Source organism: Prinia subflava, chromosome 4, assembly GCF_021018805.1.
Source record: "Prinia subflava isolate CZ2003 ecotype Zambia chromosome 4, Cam_Psub_1.2, whole genome shotgun sequence".
In the NCBI taxonomy this organism is placed as follows: Eukaryota; Metazoa; Chordata; class Aves; order Passeriformes; family Cisticolidae; genus Prinia; species Prinia subflava.
The window spans coordinates 17,111,641-17,133,051 of NC_086250.1; the positions used below are offsets into that span (position 1 = coordinate 17,111,641).

The 21,411-nt window shown below is 41.0% G+C and overlaps 1 protein-coding gene across 3 annotated transcripts in view; it reads left to right on the plus strand.

Moving 5' to 3' along the window:
- TBXAS1 (thromboxane A synthase 1) overlaps positions 1–21,411 on the plus strand; it is a 238,149-nt gene that overhangs the window by 74,561 nt on the left and 142,177 nt on the right. For 2 of the 3 annotated variants that reach the window (XM_063395672.1, XM_063395673.1), the window contains one exon: positions 15,359–15,411. The exons of the other annotated variant lie outside the window; for it this stretch is intronic. In XM_063395672.1, the coding sequence (XP_063251742.1) occupies positions 15,359–15,411 (53 nt within the window). The remainder of the gene's footprint in view (positions 1–15,358; positions 15,412–21,411) is intronic. 3 annotated transcript variants of the gene reach the window in all.

The window sequence follows — 21,411 nt, forward strand, 5'->3', positions numbered from 1 at the left end:
TCTTGGTATGAATGAGACTGGTTAAAACCAGGCCTGCAGACAATTTACTAGATATAGTGTCTGTCTGTTATTGAGACTAATTGCTTAGGAATGTAATTGTATCATTCCTGTTACCAAAATTGATATTCCCTGCCTGACTCCAGCTAAATGAGTTTTCATTTTTGCAGAATTTCTGGGCTGTTGCATGTCAAGGCATCGTGGTGGACAGCAGGCAGTCAGTGTTTGAAACAAATGAGGTTTTTCTTTATACTTGACAGATAGGTGTGTCTTAAGCAGTAGTTTACTGTACGGATGCACTAGCAGATGGTGTCCTTTAAGGCTGTACATGTGACAGCAGCCTGTTTGAATGAGTATCCATGCTAGTTTTAACACCAGGAGGAAACTAAAGGCCAAATAAGCCACTTTCCTTCCCCTGTTTCTTCCAGTAAAGGAGGGACCAAAAAGGTGCCTGTCTTTTGCTGCTGGAAGCACTCCTCACAGTCATGGTGTGGCTGGTATGGAATAATAGCATGGTCACACCCACACAGTGCTGAAACTCTGCATTTGTTGTGTAACCAGGGCAGTCTTGTATCTGCTTGTCTAAGCCCTGTCCAGCAGAAAAAACATTTATAAATCAGCATAAAAGTAGACAAGGTGGGAAGGCAAGCAACCCAATGTATGTGCTTATCTTGTACAGTGGTACAAGCCCAGATAGCAATTCAGTATCCTTTAGAATACAAGTGGCATCACTGAGACATGTGGTGGAAGACAATGACCTGTGCCAGCCAGAGCAGCGAGGGCAAAGGTGGCTCACAAACCAGCCCTGGATCTGCATGGATTAGTGTCAGCACCACAGACTTTCAGGGGATGGGCTGTGAATGTGCATTCCTAACTCTATTACTTATCCCCTGGGCCAGAAGGGCCAGATGTGTTGCATTGCACAGGCAACATATTTAATCTGTGAATGATCATTCCTGATGGATTCCCTCCAGACAGTGCAAAAGTTACATTACTGAACCCCAGCCTGTTTTGCATAGAAAGACAAGACCACCCAATCCAGTGCCTTTAGGGAAGGGAGAAAGTGGAATTGCTGTGATTTCACATTTTATCCAGTAGCTCTATGCTCCATGGAAAAAATGCTTATATACTGATGTCTAACCCAAGGCAGCTAAAGCCATACTTTGGTACTCAAAAGTCCATCATAACCATATGGTTTGTCACAGGAGTCAACAGGTTTTGGTACTTCTAAATGTTGCTATAACTCCTTTTATTTAGTTATGCACAGTCTAGCCTTCTGCACTTACTTTTGTCTTAAAGATATACTATGCTGAAAAAATATGGTTACCTTTGGGACTCAGGTTTCTGGAAACTGAGGTTTCCCATCACTGAAATCTTTGGACAGGGCTCTGAGCAACCTGACCCTGTTGAAGGTGTCCTTGCTGATTGAAGGGGGGTTGGAATAAAAGGCCTTTAAAGGTCCCTTCCAAGCCAAGCTATTCTATGACCAAAAAGGTGAAAAAGTCATCACAGTATGGCCATATGAGAGGGGAAAACATGATAAAATCCTTCTCTGAACAATTATAGCAAATATATGTTAAAAGGCTTCAAGATGTTTCACAGTGATGAGCTTTTGATAGGCAGCGTAACAGACTGGAACAACAGTGTCAGAATTGAGGCCTCTTAATATATTATATTACTGTCTTGCAAAAGTCTGGTACTCGGGTTTGTGCAGACTTACCACTGTCCTAACACAGGAACATTTCCTTGATATGCTGCTGAATGCTTATTATCTGGAAAGGGACACATGAAAGAAAGGAAGTGTGCTTGCAGTTTTATGGGCAAGGAAACTGAGGGCTGTGGCTGTAAAAATTTTGCTTCACCACCCACTGAGACCAAGACCCAAGTGCCCTCTGTGTTCACTGGACATTGGGAGCAGGTAGCCAGTGATTCCTGAGCTTGTGCAGGAAGAGGTTGTGACAAAGGCTGTGGACTGCGTCTGCAATCAGTGGGCTCTGGCACACAAATGATACCACCTTTCCTGAGTCCCTGTTGCTGCAGGAAAAGCTTATGTTACACGTAGGAGGATAATGACTCAAAACATCCCCACTGGAATAAATAAGTACCTTAAGTTGAGTTCAAACCCAACTTGCTATTCTACTCCTTTTGCGGTCAGTTTGGTAATTTTCATTTGGTTTAGGAAAAATAGAAATAATTGTTAAATTCATGCATAAAAGATTGCATCTCTTCAGACAGATTTATCTTTTTTTCTCATTTTCAACACGTAAACTTGCTTTTGCAGCAGAGATTTTGGCATTAAGTGTCTTGATAGAGTAATAGGCATGAGATGGATTGCAATCTATTGCCTCAAGACTTTGCCAATCATAAACTAAAATCAGTTAATGCATCGAGTTAAATCTTGCTATATTGGGCAATGTGCTAGTAGTATTAAAAAAATCAATCCAGAAAATATATTGATTATATTATCTCCATAGCAACAAACAATAATAAGATAATGCTAGCTTAATAATTGTGCTTTGTGAAAACCTTTCAGAATAATTACTGCATTGTGGTCTTTTCACAATGTGGAATGCAATAATGCTTCTTCCTTGACTGCAGTCACCATCAGCACTGCGTCAAGAGATGTTGTTTTTGTGTGCATGCATATGTATTCATGGGTAATTTTGCTCCGGGTGAAACAATTCAGCAGACTATTTTGGGATCCATTTTTAAATGGTCAAGACCACAAATTGGCAATTGTTTTCCGTGTGGCTTGTTTTCTCCCACCCCCTCTGACAACTGGATACTGTAAAAAGAGGTCGTTAACATTCCTTTTCCTGCCTCTTTCTTTACAAGGCACAAAGATTTTGGCATGTAACAAAACTAAATGTCCAGCTACTCTGTTAAGGATTTGTGGGAGAGAGGAACTCTGCTCTAAAGACAGCGCTTCATATCTGTTCTTTTAATTGAATTTAATCTATCATCCTCTAGGAATGACTTGTTCTGCAGGAGCTGAGATATTTGCCTGTATTTTAGGAGACCTGGATCTCTTGTGCATCCTACATTGTCATATAAATAATAACCTGAGGTTGTTCTGAATATATAGAGTTACTTTCCTACATATAAGTAAGGAGGTGTACATATAACATTTTTAGCCTGAATTTTTGGCAGGAGATTCAGAGGACTGACATATGCACTCTTCTTTGGGTCTTGCTCTTTACTTCCACATCAACCCTGTAATTTATATCTTGAGTTAAAAAGAGGCATTAACACAAATCCATGATGAAGAGGCCAAGTTTTAGAGTGGCTGTGTGTAAGCTCTGCTCAGCAATAACAAAAACATCTCTATATTAATCAATCCTGTGTTCAGCACAAATCCAAAACATAGCCCTATTCTAGCCACTGTGAGGAAAAATAACTCTACCCTAGCCAAAACCAGCACAATTGGTAAATCCTCCCAGTTTAACCCATGAAGTTTAAGCAAGTAAACCATCCTGTGGCTGTGAAAGGTCCTTGGGGTCCTGGCAGTAGATCTGGAGTCTGTTTTCCTTCTGGTCATGCCAGTATTTCCTGTTGATCAAAGGCTGGGTTTAGGGATAAGCTAGCACTGCTGCTAAATCTTGCAGTGGCTGGAGCTTCCCCATGGCTTTTGTAGGGTGCCCAATACCCAGTGGTAGTTTGGGATTGCCTCTTTACTTCCAAGGACATGAGAATGGATGTCACGTCGTCTAGTGGTCACTAGTCCATGCCTTTTTCTGTGGGACAAACACTGATGTCAGACAGATTAAACTTTTAGCACCTCTTCTAACTGCACATCATTTTATTTTTGTTCTTACTTCTGGAGAGATTTAGTCATTCAAATGTCCTATAATTTGTCTTCTTACTCTTTACCAAACACAAGTAAACAGGTCCTGTTTGAGGACCTTCAGAAAAAAGCCCCTGCTTTGAAAGCACTGCCTAAAATGAGTGACCCTCTTGGACATGGGAATGTGCAAACCCTCTGCTCTGTACAGGTGTACTGTGTACATAAAAGAAGTAGGAGAGTGAAAGAATGCTGACAGTTGTGCATCTGAGATGATGTCTTCATCAGGAGCTTGGTTGTGCTATTTTCCTCTCCAGCCCCTCCAGGTGTTTGCTTTATGGGGAGGATGTGATGGAAAGGTTGTTTTATATCCCTGGGAGTGATTACTTTCCACCAGTGGCCCACTCTCTCAGGGATGTGGTTAAATCACAGGGAGAGGGAGGAGCAGTGGTTGCTCTTGACTTTGTGCCTTATGCCAAAGCATCTAGGGCTACATAAGTGTTGTACTAAATGAGGGTGCCAATCACCTTTCTCCTTTCCTGTGTGGAGATGAATTCAGTTATGAAAGGACAGCTAAATGCATTGGTTCCTCTGGAAAATATCTGGTATTTGCAGGTGTGTAGCATCATTCATTAAAAAAAGAAGCAAGCCCAGATGGCTTGACAAGTGCTTTTTTTTCTGGTGCTGCTGCAGAATCCAGCCCTGAGTGATGATCTAGAAACAGAAATGAATGGCTGACAGGAGCCAATTCAATCCCTACCTCCAAACCTGAGTTCTTCTGTCTGTGAAATTGTCACAGTTGAAACTCTGACTTGTGCTTGACACATCCTGTGCTAGCCAGTGATCTTACTGATTGCTAGAGCTCCCAAATTCTCTTTGCACTGCAGTCTCCTGTTTAGTTTCCTTGTGCTATCTCAGCTCCTGATGCTCTCTGCAATCCTCTCTCCAGCCCACACAGGGATTGGCACTGTATGTTTCTATCTGCCTCTTCCTAATCCCTTTCCAGGGAGGCCTGGTATGGCTTTCTAGTGTTTCTGTTTTTCATGCTCAGATCCTACCAGCTACCATATGGGTGGCTTGAGTCTTAAACAGTGTTTGGCTTTCAAGGCAGAACATGAAGAGTAACTTACCTTATGAAAACAAGGAGATTTTGCTGGAACAGTTATTTTAAAATAGGCGAAGAGTCAATTGCCTGCTGTAATGTGGTTACTGGGGCTACAGTTTGTCATATTCCCAAGGGATAAAACTATTCTATTCTGCACAGGATCTTACAGCCCATCTCTGTCCATGGTGCTTTGGGGTGGGTCTGTCCTACGTGTCACTCTGAGAGCAGGATGAAGTGCTGGGAGTGTTTATTCCAGTGGCTAGGCTGAAGATGTTGCTCTGCAGACACATTCCCCCTCCTGCCCTGCTGAGTGTATGAGCTCACCTCAAACCTTGTGTGTGTCAAGCTGACGTGCCTGTCCTTAACCTTGTGGCTTTTACAGAGGTGCCATGTGATAGATGGGAGCAAAGGGACCTGTCATGCCTGTGCTTGGCCTGTCCATGCTGCAGATAGCAGCATGCTCTGCTCTCTGTCAGAGGCCAGCACAATCTATGGGGACATTTTTCTCTTTTCGTTTCTGAGAGCTGCATCCATACAAGGTGGGAATTAGACAAGAGGAAGCTGAGCTTGTCTGGCCATGTTAAAATACAAAAATAGTCCTGCTATCTTTCAGTAATGCATTAAGTGGCATGATTAATGTCCGTCACATGTAATGATCTTTCCAGGTCTCTTCCCTCAATGCAGTATTTTGCATGCTGTCTAGTGCTTTGGTTTGGATACTGTTTTGTGTCTCAGCATCACCACAATAAAAGATCAAAATTTGAGAGCTGATTTTGTGCTTAAGTTCTTTCACTTGTGATTATCTTAAGTTTACGTTTCATAGTTTTAAAAATGGTGGTCACAGAAAATTAAGTTGCATTTTATATTAAATGGATAAGAAAATTAAATGGATTTTATAACCAGTTCATAAACAATGGCAGAGACCCCTAGCACTACACAAGGGGAATGTCTCTGAGGCCAGGATACCGCCCACTGGATGAGTAATCTTGTGTCTCATAGATGAGGTTTTCTTGAAACCCACCTAAACAGTACCCACTTAGGCAACAGTGAGCAGTATGAGATGGCCCAGAGATTGCATCAGAAAACAGAACTTAATCATTGTCACCCTAATTCTGTAGCTGAAGGTGCCAAGACTTGCACATGGATGTGTATTTCCAATGTGCATTTGAAAGTCTGTTTGCACTCTGTAGCACCCAAGACAGACTTTTTCACAGTGGATTAGGTTAATATATTTTCTCCTTTAAAATGGCATTTTCATGGTCTGAAGGAATCTGCTGTTGATAGGTCTGAGAAGGAAGGGAACTTACACTTATGAAGTTGAAAAACTCCTTGGAGAAAAGAGTCCCTGCCTCACTTTCTTGGGAAAGAAGTCAACTTTCACTTCTTTGAATGCCATTTTGTTGCCCCTGGAAACAGTACTGTGTTGTCAGAGTGCTCCTCAAATCTTTGTTTTCCTTAGATTTAGCTTCCACATCTGTATGTCCTACAAGAAGTTGTTGCCATTTCTTTAATTTTTGAAATGGCTGTTTTGCTGCTCTTAAGGAAAGCCAGCAAAGAAAACTAATAAAGTTTATTCACTGTTAGTCAAATGTGCTGAATGCTTAGCTAATCCACCTGAGACATTGAGGTCACAGTGAAAATCCACATTGCAGTGGTCCTCTATTGTACAGTGAACTCCCTCCTATAGAGAGCACTGTAATTCTCTGTTTTCCTGTTGTAATTTGAGGATGTAGTAATACTAAGGCAGCAAAGATGGTTAGCGATCCAGTGGAATTACGTGTAAGTAGAGATTGTGTAGGAGAGAATTACACTCAGTTTGGAAGGGAGACAACTTAGAATATGCTTAATGGAAATTATATGCTTAAGTTAAAAAAAAAAATCCATTGTTCCTTTCTATTTTTTTTCCTAGTTTCTTGACTTACTATAAATATATGTTTATCAAAGGATTAGAAACAGCAGTGAGTCCGTAAGACCTCATATGGAGCCTTTCATGAACACACATTGAAGAAATTGTAATTCTCTTTGTACATGTCTTCATAATGACATGTTTTCTGGTTTGGACAAAGGTTCCTAGAAGCCTGAATAAGTGTCATCTGTGACATTTGCTATGAGGTAAAATAAGGGCCTAGCAGGGGTAAGTGTTATCTAGACAATAGTCCTAGTAAAAATAGTAAGTTTGCAATTATATCTCTATAGCAGATATAAATAAGGTCTAAGCTAACAGCAGGTAACTTTCCAATAGATAAAAAGAAATATTATTCTAGCCAGTGTAATCAGACTGGAGAATTCATCATTGCAATAATCAGAGAGTCAAATACAGCAGTTGGAATAATTTGAAGGTCTGGATAATTTTATGACTAATTACATTTATAGCTATGCATACTATAAGAGTAATTCAATCTTAAACTAATAGTTGGGTGAGGAAGAAACCTCCCTATACTTAAAGCATTTTAGAGTTAGCCGTGCATATAGGGTTCTTTTCTTCATGCCTTTCTTCAATGCCTGAGGCATGTGATATGTCTGAAAGCTCAGAAACAGATCAAATTTGTTGATATTCCTTTCCTCTCATATACTGTCTGTGTTTCTGTGGCAGAGAAGGAATGTTTTTGTAAGCTACCAAGGAGGAGGGTTGTGAAAACTTCAGCTTGTGTCTGGCTCTACCTTTGACTTCTTGTGTGGTGTTTGGCAAATTGCTTAATCTTGTGTACTTCCAACTCCCCACCTGTGACAGATGGGCATTTACCAGCCCAGAGATGTTGTGGAAATGAAGTTTGTAAAGTGAAATGAGATTGAAAAAAGAGACAAAAAGAAAGCAAGAATCTCATTGCAGTATGCCAAATTCATGTATGAGACTATCTATATGAGAATGAGTTGGAAAGTTCAGGTGAGTCAACAAGAAGTGTAAATGCAGTGTGCACATGTGAATGTGTAATAAATCTTCTTCCATGAGAAGAGTCCCTCTTATTCTGGAAGTGACTGCAGATCTCCTTGAGGGGCTGATGTAGATGACCTGGGTTATTCATCCTATACTTCATTTTTTATAAGTATCTATGCCTTGCCTCCTGTGCCTCAAAACCCTTCTTGAGGTTCTTGTCCCCACTGTTCTGACTAAAAGGCTTCTAAAATCTTGCTACTTCAATAGTCAATAACTTTTATCTAATTTCAAACAACATTTATCCACCACCAGTTTATATTACTTTGATCTTTTATTAATGTAGGCCTTTATATTAAATTAATATTTTTCTCTCCCTCGTGATTCCTCCCAGGAATCCTCCCAGTTCTAGACAGCAAGCATGTCTCCTCCCTTTGGTCTGCTAAAATGAACCTTTGGTTAGCTAAAATGGACTTTCCTCATTATGACTTGTAAGACAGGCCTTCTGTTCCCCAAAGATCCTTGTAAACCTTTTCTCCACTTGTTCCATTTTTAATTCATTCCTTTTGAACGTGGCAGTTCATCAGATTTACATGCAGCATTCCAGAGAAAGCCTGTCCCAGATACTCTATATCTGAAGTTTCCATCATACTTTTTTCCATCATCTTAATCTTATGGTTAATGTGTCCATGCAGGTTTTTCACTTCTGTCTTATTTCAAGCAATCACCTACTACTGCAGAAGTTCTTGGAGTTAACACAGTCTTTCTCTAAGGGCATGAAGCTTTGCTTTCAGCTAAAGACTCTCCTCTGTTTCAGTTGTTCAGGTTCTTCAGGTCATCCAGTTCTTCTGTTATCACAATCTCAGTCTCTCTGCTTGCTGAAGAAAGGATCTGTCTTTTCAGAACCATGTACTTCACTGAAGCCTGATTCCCTTTTGTGCCAAACTCAGTCCTCCAAACATTGAACAGGGTTTGTCTCAGGACTGACCCTTGAGAAAACTGTGGATTTCCTTCTTTCCTAGGTGTACCTTTTCTTTCTACTCTGTCCATGCTCACTTTCCTACAGCTTTAATGTTTACAGTCTTTTGGTTTTTTTATCCTGATTTTCATCCTTTTGGGTGTGACAGTGGTTCTCCCGCCACCAGACCAAATGCAATACTGAAATCTGTGTGCATCTTTCATTAAAAACATATGGTGGGTTTTGTGAGGAAAATCTGAGGGCTCAAGGTCCCATGCACTGAGAAATCTTGCATGCTATTGAGGTCAGGCTTTCCACTGTATTTGCTTCCTTGGCTCCCCCTCCCTCCAACTCTTCAGTTACCAGCCTATTAGAATCAGCCATTAACCTGGTTAATGGGGAGAAACTGCAAATACCAGAAAAGTTGATGTGCTTTTCTTAATTCCCATTTGGAAACTTAACTGGTTTAAACAGTAAATGTCTCAAGAAAAGGCAAACCTCAGAAAAGGGTCCAAGGCATGTCTTGCTTTTGTAATGCCTGCACAGCCAGGCGGAGAAGGATGAGATGAGTGCTTCACTGGCACGTGGTCTTTGGGGGCTGAAAGTTAGCGTCCTACCAACGCTGCCAAGGTGGCTTGAGGCTGGGGGGCTGAATGGGCATGGCCAAATTGTATTGTGCCATCTGACCCTTTTGGGTGATAGGATTGGTGATATCTGGATGCCTTCCTATCCTTTGTGTGATATGATTTGAACCCCAGAACCTTTGTCCTCTCTGAGTGGGAGAGGTGACAGAAGGAGAGGAGGGCAATGAAAGGCATGGGATAAGGGCAGAGGAAAAGGAAGAGCTCATGCAAGAAGGGAAATATGCATGTTTCAGAGAGGGACTAAAACTGTTTCTCTGAAGTGAGACAACAGCTCTTTGTTAAGGACAACAAGGACTAATGCAGCACACAGAAATAAACCTGCCCACTTAATTTTTATTACAATCTGAAAAGGTAGAAGGAAAGAAATTTACACTTTGTTTGGTATTTAGCTCAGGTAATTTTTTTTAAAATTGCGTAATGAGAACACATTGTCCAAATTTTCATATGCAGATTCAATTAGTGTTCAGTTAATTAGCCTTTACAGATGAGATTAACTTAATTGCATAACACTAACCTCTCTTAATAACTATTAAGGGTACGAAGGCTGCCTTTAATAAATTTAGAAGGGCTATATGTGTTTTTTAAAATCTGAAATGACACACACATAAATTAAACCAAATTACACACAGAGGACAACCATTAAGGGTAATGATCAAAGGAAACAAACTATGTACATAGCTCAGAATCAGAATGCTTAGAAGTTCATGCTGTGTTCCTCCTCTTGTCTGCTGGCATCCTAGTGATTTCACTAGGATTATTACTGGAGATGATGTACAGTCTGGGGTCATTCCTTCAAAGAGGGTTGCAGGCTGATACAAGGTTACTTTAATTAAATGTTAGCTTGTGTTAAAAAAATCATTTTGGGCACTAGGTTATTAGCAATTTTCTTTTTCAGGTGGTCTCAGGAAAAAAGACATGTGAAAGCCCATTGAATGCTACAAATCTGATCCATAAATGTTGTTTATTATCATTATGAACCATAAATAACTGTATAGATTTTTTTTAATCTCTTGATATGAGGTGTGCACTCGAACAATGATGGTGTGATTATTAATATCACAATGAAATACAGCATCACATCTGATATAGGGTGATAAAGGTGGAGCATATATGGGACTAGTTATGGGATGCGACATCTTTGGCTTCTGAGTTGCATGTTTGAATCCAGGGTATCTTGGTAAAGTGACTGACATCAGATAATATCTGATACTTTTCAGAAGGGAGCAACAAAAGAGGCCTTTTCCCTTGGCTGTTCTTGCATGGGTAAGGTTTCCCGCTTGCAGTGAATTTTGATGGGCTCATCACATCCATCTCCACAGAGCTCAGTAGTTTTTGTGACACAGTACACTACAAAATTCAAGGGCTACCTTCATTGCATTCTCTAGGACCCTTTCAGGGGTCCTAATTTTGAGTTACTGTCAGGAGCATGCCTCTGCCAGATCCCATCTTTGTGGCCCTCTTCAAACCATTTTATCTCATGACCCTGAAGGAGCATAGTGAAGTTCATAAACCACATCATTTGTTTTCCACCTGCAGTAAGCTGAAATATTCAAAGCTTCCTCTATACAATCTGAGTCATTTCCCATTTGCAGCCATGAGATCTGCAGATATTGAACAACTAAAAGAAATAGGTTGGGTATGCCTCATGTTAAACACCCCAAAAATCAAAATGCATTGCTTCTCTCTGAAATACTGCCTCTTTCTGAAAACTTTGGCTTAGTGCCTACAACTGTTTTCAGCAAGGAGGGAAGATGACATTGCCGCAGATTTTTTCCTTGCTGTGAGGAACTAGCAAGGTGAATATGCAATGAGGTGGAAATTGCTGAAGTATCTGTCTTGGAGTGGCAGAGTCTATTGAAAAAAAGGAGAGGGGATACTTGAGCAATATCAGCCCTTTCATGTATGCAGCTCAAGCTGAAGCTTCAACATTTGGTACCTCAAGAAAAATGGTTGGCAACGACCAGACTTTGCTTTGTCTGATGCAGACCCAAATCTTGTTCTCTTCCTTGGGGTTTGTGCCTGTATCCCTGAGAGCAGGATCTGGTCTTGTGAGTGGTTCTACCCACAGATGCAGGCAATGATACACACTCAGAGGAAGGGGAGAATGCAAATTCCCTGCAGGGAGGCAACTGCCAGCCACGTAAACAAAGAACCTTCTGGGTGTGCAGCAGTCAGGCCACTTGAGCTGCTGTTTCCATGGTATACCAGATGTTGTAAAACGTGCTTTCTTCAGGGGAAGAAACTTTTCCTATTCCTGCATTATCCTATTTGATGATGGATTGTCCTCAGGCTGGTACCTCACTGTATGGGCCACATCGACAAGTGCTCCTGGCCCGACCATTTTCTGAGTTGATGATGACAGCTCATATTCTGCAGCTTCCAAACAAAGAAAAACCTAAAAGATTTTTTTAAACTTGGGACGTCGTTGCCAACTATGCTTTTAATTGTTACTACTGAATGTTTAGTGCACAACAGTTCTTCCTGATCCACATGGCATCATACCATAATACTGGGTGTTGTTCTGCTTTTCTGTTTCCTTCTGTTTTTCTAAAAAAACAGAATACATATGTTTCCATTTTTCCCTAATTATTCTTTTCCTAATCCCCATGTTGCTTTGTTATAATTCTTGGTTTAGGGAGGTTAAACCCACTGGGTACAAGTCAGCAGGTGCCATTTCTGAGTTTGACTGCAGATCATCCATAAATATGGATAAATATGAGGAGAGGAAGCAAAGAGAGGTGGTCTCTCCTCCCATTTTCTTGTAAAACAGGAGCTGATTGTGAGCAGGTGCTTGTTTATGTCATAGATATTAAGTACAATTGCAATTATAAAACGTGGACAAGTCTGCAATAATTGGTTGAAGCAAACCAAACTCAGTCAGTGTAAATAAGTTACAAAAAGTACTTATGAGGCTTGCCATGCTTCAACCATGACTCAGGCGAGGGGGAGGAGGATTGTTTTCAGGGTACCTGTCTACTGGAGGCCATGTTTGGGGAGGATGCTGCAAAACTGGCTGAGCTGTGTTTATGTGGCCTACCCCCTCGCTCTGAGTCCATGCAGGTTCATTGGCTTTTCTTGTGGCTATCAAGAGCAAACACAGGGGCCCTTTTATGGCTCCAGCCTCCTCCAGCTGAAAGGTGTGTAAGGGATCTGTGCACATGCTCTCTGCCTTGCCTACAGTCTGGCCACCACAGCTCCAGAGGGTTCTGTGTGTGCTGTTGGCTTATCTTTCCCAGGCCTGCTACCAGGTGCTCACCAGACCCCTGAAGGAGGCCAGGACAGCAGTGGGTCCCAGGAGTGAGCAGTGGAGGCTGGTAGTGGTGAGTATGAGTCTGCAGTGCTGCACAGCATGAGAAAGTGTCCTGGAGTGTAGAGAATGAAGGCTTCTTTTATTTCTGAGGATGCTTTCACACACTCTTTCCCAGCTGCTTTTCGACTCCTTTTCTTGTTCCATCTTGCAGGCTAGTATGTCTCACTTTAGGGGAAAAAAAAAAAAAAAAAGTGTGGTTAATTTTAAGCCAGTGCAATTATTTAGGAATCCTGGAGGTGGAAAGCCAGTTACTGGTTAACAGACCTGATTTGAAGTGTGTTCTGCCTGACCCCCCTACTGTAGTGAGCCAGAAGCAGTTCTTCCAAGAAGCTGGCTCTCTGGAAGGCTTTTTCACTGAATCATTTAAAGCCTAGGCTTCTTGAAAATGTTAATATCCTGCTGGCTCGCTGGAATGCAGCTGGTGGGTACAGCAAGTGCAATACCTTTGTGCGTGCTTGCAATCCAAAGCACAGGCGAGCAGGCAGGGTTCAGGCTGCAGTGTGGGTGTCCTTGCTGAAGGCTCAGGCTATGAGGGAAGTGGGCTGGCAGGCAGACCTGATTTGGCACGGTCCCACAGGAGTGAGGCTGCTGTGCCCTGCTCAGCCCAGGCAGCCGTGGCCCAGCCGTGGCCCAGCCGTGGCACAGCCGTGGCCCAGCCGTGGCACAGCCGTGGCCCAGCCGTGGCCCAGCCGTGCTTTACAGCCGTGGCACAGCCGTGGCCCAGCCGTGCTTTACAGCCGTGGCACAGCCGTGGCCCAGCCGTGCTTTACAGCTGTGGCACAGCCGTGGCACAGCCGTGGCCCAGCCGTGGCATCGCTGTGCTTTGCAGCCCCAGCGGGGCCTGCCCTGCGCGGCGCTGGTGCCGCGGCGTGGCTGGGGATGCCAGCGCTGTTCGTGCGGCTCGGGGCTGCTCTCCTGGGCACGGGGTGGGCAGAGCGTGCCCGTGGGATGAGCCTGCTGCTCCAGCCTTAAACAGCCACCTGGAGAGAAGTGCTGGGGGAATCTGACCCCGGGATTCCCCCTTGCTGCAGTAGACAGCCTTTACAATGCTGTAAAATCATAGCAATTGCAGGCTGAAGTCCTGCAAAGGCTGAAACATCTCTGTAACAAAAATCCTAGTTGGTGTGAATGTACATGTGCCATTTCCCCTCCCATGGTGTCTGCAGGCAAAAGCCTTTCCGAGTTAGCTTTATGAATTTGTGGTATTACAAGGCTTTGTCCACCTTAGTTTCTGTGTGCTAACAGATGAGGCTTTTCTTCTTACCTTAGTAGTGAAGAACTTTTCAGGGGAGAACATATGTTCTTTTCAGGCAATATACATTCTCCTCAGGCCGTCATCTAATCCACATATTTCATCATTTTATCTTAAGTGTGTTTTACACGTCATCCCCTGTTTTGTAGGTAAAGGGAAACCTAGAGTTCTTGCCTTAAACTGGAGACATATTGTCATGCAGAATAAAAGTATTATGAGTCCAGAATTAAAAAAAAAAAAAAAAAAAAAAGCAGAACTGTACTATAAGAATAAAAGAAATAATTGAGGGACTCTGAGAGGAGGACTGTAGGTGATGGCAAGTGCTTTGCTAATTTGGACAATAAGTTAGCCCCCAAGGGTGGTAAGTCAGATCATTACTTTTGGTTACCAGATTTTCTTTTGCTTAGTGTGGTAAAATACTCTCAAAACATACACGCATTACGTGGGCTTGTTTATTTATGTCAGCAGTAGATGTACTTACTCAGTATTTGTTTGTATTGTTCTAGCTAATATTCTGTGGTATGTCATAAAAACCAAGAAAGATTCAGTATGAGACATAAGTATTCAACTTTGTTAGTGAATTTTCTCTGAAGTAAGAAAATAGATCGTATAGTCTGTCTTCCATTAATATAAATGCAGATTAATGCAATCAAATGTGTTACTTTTACCATAGACAAGTTGCAAACACAATGGAGCACGGTCCTCAAATATTGTAGTTTCACGAAAACAGATTTTTTATCGTTCACTTTTGGGGATATATTTTGCACACCTTTTTAGATTGATCAATTTGAATTCATTTAAGACACTAACAATTGAGTATAGTGGCAGGTTTATTTAGATAAATGGATACCAATTTTCATCAGTTATGAAAATGAAAGACAGTAGAAGTACTAAAAATTAAAAAAATAAATCTGCTTACTATTCTGCGGAGTGTACCAGCTGAGAGCCTTGTGCTAAACCCTGACTTGGCGGGTTTGGGGGTTTTTTAATAATCCGACTAAAACCAAAACAAGATGACCTTGCTGTATTCCCTGTGCTTCCCTTTTGTGTAATAAGTCATGTACTATCCTCATATTAATTCCTCTCTTAGTTTTCCATCCATTTGCATATCTGAAAAAACTGAGTCAGGATAAAAGGACGAAGTTAGTTTAAAAATAAGAAATCATGAAATCATAACAAATCTTGGAATGTAAAACATTGATGAAAACATGTTTCATGGATGTCCAGATCTTTTCTGGAGTTGGGGTTGTTTTTCCAGTCATCCTTTCTAGACTCTGTGTTTGCCACACATGAGCAGCATTAGAAAAGTGAGGTTATGAGTTAATACCATGGTTCTCCTGGCTGAGGTTCAAAGCTCTGTGTGAGTGCTAGAAACAGTGTGTAATAGAGCTTCTGCTAAGCACTTCTCTAAAATACTGTGTTATTTTTCTTTCTTTCAGGGTTTTTGGGAAAGCCACACAAAACTCATAACAGAGTATGGACCTGTTTGTGGGTAAGCTTAGTAGTGCTATCACCTTTCTTCTTTCTGGCTCTTGTTCTATGAGTTTGTTGGGTTGGAGAGGAGAAAATACCAAGATTAGCTGTTCATCAAACTTCAAAGTGCAGTGTTTCAGTTTGGGGGACAGAGATTGAGGTGGTTTGATTACATGCAGCAAATACTCTTGGCATATTTTAGTTCAGCATTTGGCATTGGACTTCATTTTCTCTCTCTAATTTTAATTATGCACATAAAGTTTAGTCCTTTTCAGAACTATACAAAGCTACTAGCCTTCAATATTCTCTTTTCATCTGCATATTCTTTATACTTACAGTGAACAGTGGAAATAATAATTTGTCATCTTAAAAAGCCCTCAGTTTATGAAATAATATGAATTTGGTTCAGCCGTTGCTATCTATATTTATGCAAAAATCCTAAACTTAAAATACAATGAAGTACAGATTAGAAATGAGGCATTCCTCTCTCTGTAGCTCAGCTGTGCTATCGTAGCAATTTATTAGAAGTAAAGAGGGTTTAAGCAGTATATCCCTTCGTAGAAGCCCTTCCACATTTCTGTGAATGTCATTTCTGTTCCAAGAACTACTTAGTTTCCAGTTGTCATCATTTTTAGTGGAAATGCAGTTGTCCCATGGTGTTCTCTATTGTTGTGGTCAGTTGGTGTTTGTAGCATAATTATTATTTCAATATACAACTATCAGGCAATATCCACAAATTATGAAAATGCCATTTTTTTCCCCCATGGTCTGCAGGGAGTTTAGGACACTTGTAAGAGAGCACATAAAAACGTCTGTGTTTTCACATATTTGATTATAAAAGATACCAATATGCTCTTCCAGTGAAAAAGCTCTAGCAGAGAGAAGTCAGGCTCAGGCATCTGATGCTCCAGTCGCAGCCGTCTTGTGGCATTTATGCTCAGCCCTAAGGACAAAGTGCTGCAAGAAGTGATGAAAATAATGAATTCCAAGGGTTAGGTACTTGTCTAGGAGGAAATAATACAGTGTCTTGGCTGGCCAGGAATGGGAAAAGATATTCATTAATGCTGTGGCAATTTGTATGTTGTGTAACAAATGGAAAGTGACTGAGGCTTATTATCTCCGTGACCTTTGGTGTGATGCCCTTAAATGACAATAATGTAAGAACACTGGCATTTATTCCTCAGTATACTTCCCTCCTTATTAATATCATGCCTATTTTTTTTTTCTAAGCTGAATTTGAGACAAGTTGCTATTTAGTCATCATTCTGCTCACTCAGCCAGGCAAGGCTATGTCGTTGGAAAAAGAGATGTATAATTACAGTGTGTGAGCAGATAGAAAGTTTCATTTCTTCAATCTACTAAAGACAATTAGGAAATGAAATCTCTGTGAGACTTGCATGGACTGCAAAGCTGGATGATGGTGTCGTGGTCAGCCAGGCTAGTTCTGCCTCTTTTGGGATTCTCTAGGTGGGAAGCGTGAACATAGGTGTATTTCAATTATTGCATGCATGGAAAACTCAATTTGTGAGGGATCTAGGAGACTGGCAGAGAAAAAAATGCTGTTTTTTCATGTCTCCCTGGAAAACAAAGCTGGATGCAAACAATGCTGTGTTTGAGGTAAGGTCTATTTGCAGTCGAAGGAAGATGTTTTAAAACCTGGCTTGCAAGCTGCTGTTCAAGAGGTAGGGTATGTGTCAGGGAGTATTTATCACAGTCCTGTCAATTAAAGAAATTCCCTCTTCTTCCCTATGAGTCTTCAGTGTGATTCTTTCTGTGGTTCTTTGAAATAGGCAAATAAATGGTAGGTGTGTTTATGTGCATATTCCCAGCAAAATATTGGATCTGGCAGATGGAAGAAGATGTGGCCTTTTTCTTTTCCCAGATTGAAAACTGCTTTCCAATAAGCATAAAGAGCAATGATCTTTATTTCTACAGTGGTGAAGTGAGTTGAATACAAATCTTTGGAACTGAAGCCTTTTTTTCTTCCTAAGGTCACTTGAATAGTCTGAATGATACCATCACAACTGTTTTCTTTTGTGTGTGAATTGGTTTCCTTGACAACAGGATGTCAAATCAACTTTTCAGCTTTAATCAAGTCAAAACAATATATCCCTTCCATTCCAAAAGGCCTCAAGTCGGAGAGAATTATTTCAAGCAAGGCTTTTGTAGGTCACAAAAGCTTTTTTCCCTTCGCTCCCGTGTGCAAATCCAAAGGAGAGGTGATGGTACTGATATTTTATAAAGAGAGACAATGCAAATAGTCATCAGTTGTGAGTTTGTGCTGTGAAAACTGTTTGTTTTCATACAGAGGTGACCCAAGATGGAGGCCAAGGCAGAAACAAACAGCTCTGGTTTGATGCAAAAGCAGAGATGGAGCATTTCTATTCAACAGAGTAATCCAAGCCACTGATGTGACTTTCAAAGAGGGCCTGCAACAGAGTGGAAATCTTTGATTTAGCTATAATTTAGAGTACCATTTATGAAAATGCTTCTTCTCAAATATGTGTGCTATTTGTCCATAACAAAAATTAAGCTGAAAACAATCCTATTTGGAAAACAGTATACTAATACATATTGAGATTTGTCTTGCATGTTCCCCTATTCACATAAGAGCTCTGCAGGAGAGTAGCCCTGTTTGCTGTGGAAATTAGTGATTTATGCCACTCATTTTTTGGATGAATATTAATGCTACATTACTTCATTTTCACCTCCACCATATCCAGTTGTTCCATTTCAGTTGTAGGTTAATGACTACTGATTGGAAATAGGTGATAAAAGCAGACAGAAATAAAGAGGAATAACATATTTTATGGAATGAGAAAAGCAACTTCTACAATGTTGGAGCAAATTAATTTTATTTTCTATATGCATCTTATATGCGTTTGCTCTGATGTCATTGCATCATTATGGTGTTACAGAACTGTAAGCATATATGGCTGATTTAGAGTAAAAGAAATCTGCCCAAATAAGTAAAATATTCTTGGCCCAACAGTATAGTACCAGTGATTGTAGAAAATATGGCACAGCCCCAGGTGGGCAGTTGATTGCTCTGTGATGAAGGCACTTCTTCTGCCTTCGACTGTAGCAATGCATTTGGACGTGGGGAAGAATGTAAGAGATCATAACATAGACCTCACTGTGTATAATCAAAGAGTGAGAACAGATCAAAATTCAATGCAGTTTGTAGGGTGACATTCTTTCTTCATGTTGTTTTGCAACTGAAATAGCTTGCAGCAGGTCAAACCCTGTTCTTACTCTGCCTTGACTTGAACACTCTACTTCAACCTGCTTGAGATGTCTGAAGATGTCTGTAGTAGAAGCTCTGGTTCGTCACTGTGGGTTCATCACTGTGGGGGCTTGGGGCTATCCCCTCTTGAAGACAGAAGAAGCACATGCATTTCTGGGATTTGGGCATGTGGAGCTTTACTCAAAGCCTTTTCCTTCCTTCTGCTGTCATCAGGTACTTTGGGACAAACCTAAGTGAATAGGGCAAGATCTCCTCCTGCAGGGAGCAGCTGATGTCTTCATCATGGGCTGAACTTCACCAAAGAAACAATGCATTTATTGCCATTTCAATTTCACAAAATTTTTTAACCCCTCTATTTTTAGCCTTATTCTGCTTTCTGAGGAAAAAGTAATTCCAGGAAAAGTATTCTCATATTTGTTTCTGAAGGCTCATGTAAAGAAATAACTCAGTTTTATGAAAAAATCTTATCCTATTTGATTTCCTCTTTTGCACTGGTGGGGGGGGCTGCGGTGGTGTCTAATGGACTTACTACCTCTCTTGTGGTACTTCCTTTAGTTTGATATTTTAAAGAATTTACTTTTTATATTTCAGCTAGAGGAAATCACACCTGAACAATGATAGGGAAAAAACAAGCTTCCTGCTGCTGTTTTATGGCTCCTCATAATCTCATGTAATCTGATAGGGAATTTTGGTAGCGTCAATTGCCTGGATTTTTGTTTTCTTCAAGAGCAGTATGTTTTTTGGCCAGTGTCAGGTCTTTCATATTTCATCAAGATTTATTTTCTTCTCACTGTTTTCTCCTTTATGTGTTGTGATGAGTTTCTTTGACTCCACAAGGTTGTTGACCAGCCCCAGAACTGCTGATGTGGGTTAGAGTTATCTCTTTCTTCCATTAACTACCTGCAAATTGTACAGTATAGCAGAACCTCTAACTTTGAGCACCTGAGTAATCACATTAAAGTCAATGGTATTACTCAACCTGCTTCAAGTTAACCAGAAGTCTGTCTACCTTGCTGAATCAGGGCCATAAAAAGACAATTGCATTTGTGCCTTAAAAATATTTTTAGTGCTGTTGGTACACATAAACACCTAGTTCTATTGTACCTGGAAGAAGTTAATGGGGAGAAAAAGATTTCTTCTCCTTTCCCATCCTCTCTTTTGATAGCACTTTGCATGTAGACAATTTAGTTGCTCTTCTGTGAAATGCTAGCCATTCCCTCTGAAATGGAAAATATTATTGCATAAATGGACAGAACAGTAGGACAATCTTAATGGTTTAAAATTAAAATTTCAGGCACCTCTTTTTTTTATTATTTATTATCACTATGAGAATATGTTAATAGTAGCCTATATTTTTAAAGTTGTCTTTTAAAAAAGAACTGAAACCCAGAAATAGTCCTGACAGAAACTCCAGGGCAGAATTCGTGGTACAATGCTACATCTCCATCTGAATCCCCACACTTGACCTTAATTAAGTTATAGTTGGCTCCAGTGGTTAAATCAAGCTGCTGGAACAAGTCCTGTAGTTACTTTTGGATGTATTATCATCATCAGTTTCTCCTCTTGTCTCTAGAGTTAATTTACCTTAAAAACGTAGCCTTCTGTGGGATGATGCCTAAAGATTAACCCAAAAGGTGGCATACCACACTGCTCTGAGAGCTGGAATCAGTGTCACTGTTACAGCTAGAATCATTTTTGTGGCTGCCTGATTATTATCAGAGTATTTTACATTCTGCATACACAGATCTGTATTTTGCAGTTTATTGGCAAAATTTATGGTAAATGAGTTGACTAGCTTAATTCTGGCATGTTTCAAATGTTCTTAGGTCTCTGGAACACTGCAAATTGATACCTAGTGTACTAGCAATGTCAAAGATATTTATTAATGAGTGTGCATAGCCACAGACAAATCTGCTGTGTGGACGGCGACCTCCCATGAGAACGGTGCAACCTGAGCTCGTGTATGCTGTGATTTGTTGCTCTAGCCTCTGGCTGCCCCAGTAAGGTCCAGGGACATTTGTGTTCTGTGTATTCACAGACAGAATTCAAAAGCCCACCGAAATGTCACAGATCCAGCCCTCAGCACAGGCAAAGCCATTTGGATGGAAACCTTTGGTGCAAGTGGTGATCTTTTCTGTGTGCAAAGCTCTCCCACTCCTCTCTGAGGCTCCAGACATTGGCCTGGGGTGGCTGAACTGAAGGCATGTGCTCATTATTGCCCTTTTTCCCAAGTTTGTTTCCTCCATCCAATCCCTCCATGACTCTGCTGCAGCTGTTTAAGCGAATGGAAGTCAAAAACCTGATGTAATCTTTTACACCTCTGGAAAGAGAGTGTGAAATCCAACCATATGAGACAGACATTTTATGTACTCTTGGCAAGGCAACAAAGGACACTGCTTGTCACCTGCACCATGTTCCTGATCTTGTTTCTGTGCTCATGGTATGTGCAAACTGCTCCAGCAAATTACTCTTTGTTTAGAGGAAAATCTCCTGGTTGGTTTGGCCTCACTGACTGATTTGGCCAGACACGGTACAGCTCTGTGAGACTGGCCAAAACTGTGACATTTGTCCTAGGACTGACAATGGAAGCAGGAGCAGGCCCTTCTACCATGTTTAAACATCTAAGGAACCTGATTAAATCTTGGTCTGCTTCCATGTGTGCATATAGAAGCCTTGGCTAGGAGAATATTTCACCTCCATTTCCTCCTGCAGAAGTGTTTCTTTTTGGTTCCTTGCATGCTGGTGGTGTGCAGTGTTTAGCTGTTGAAACAT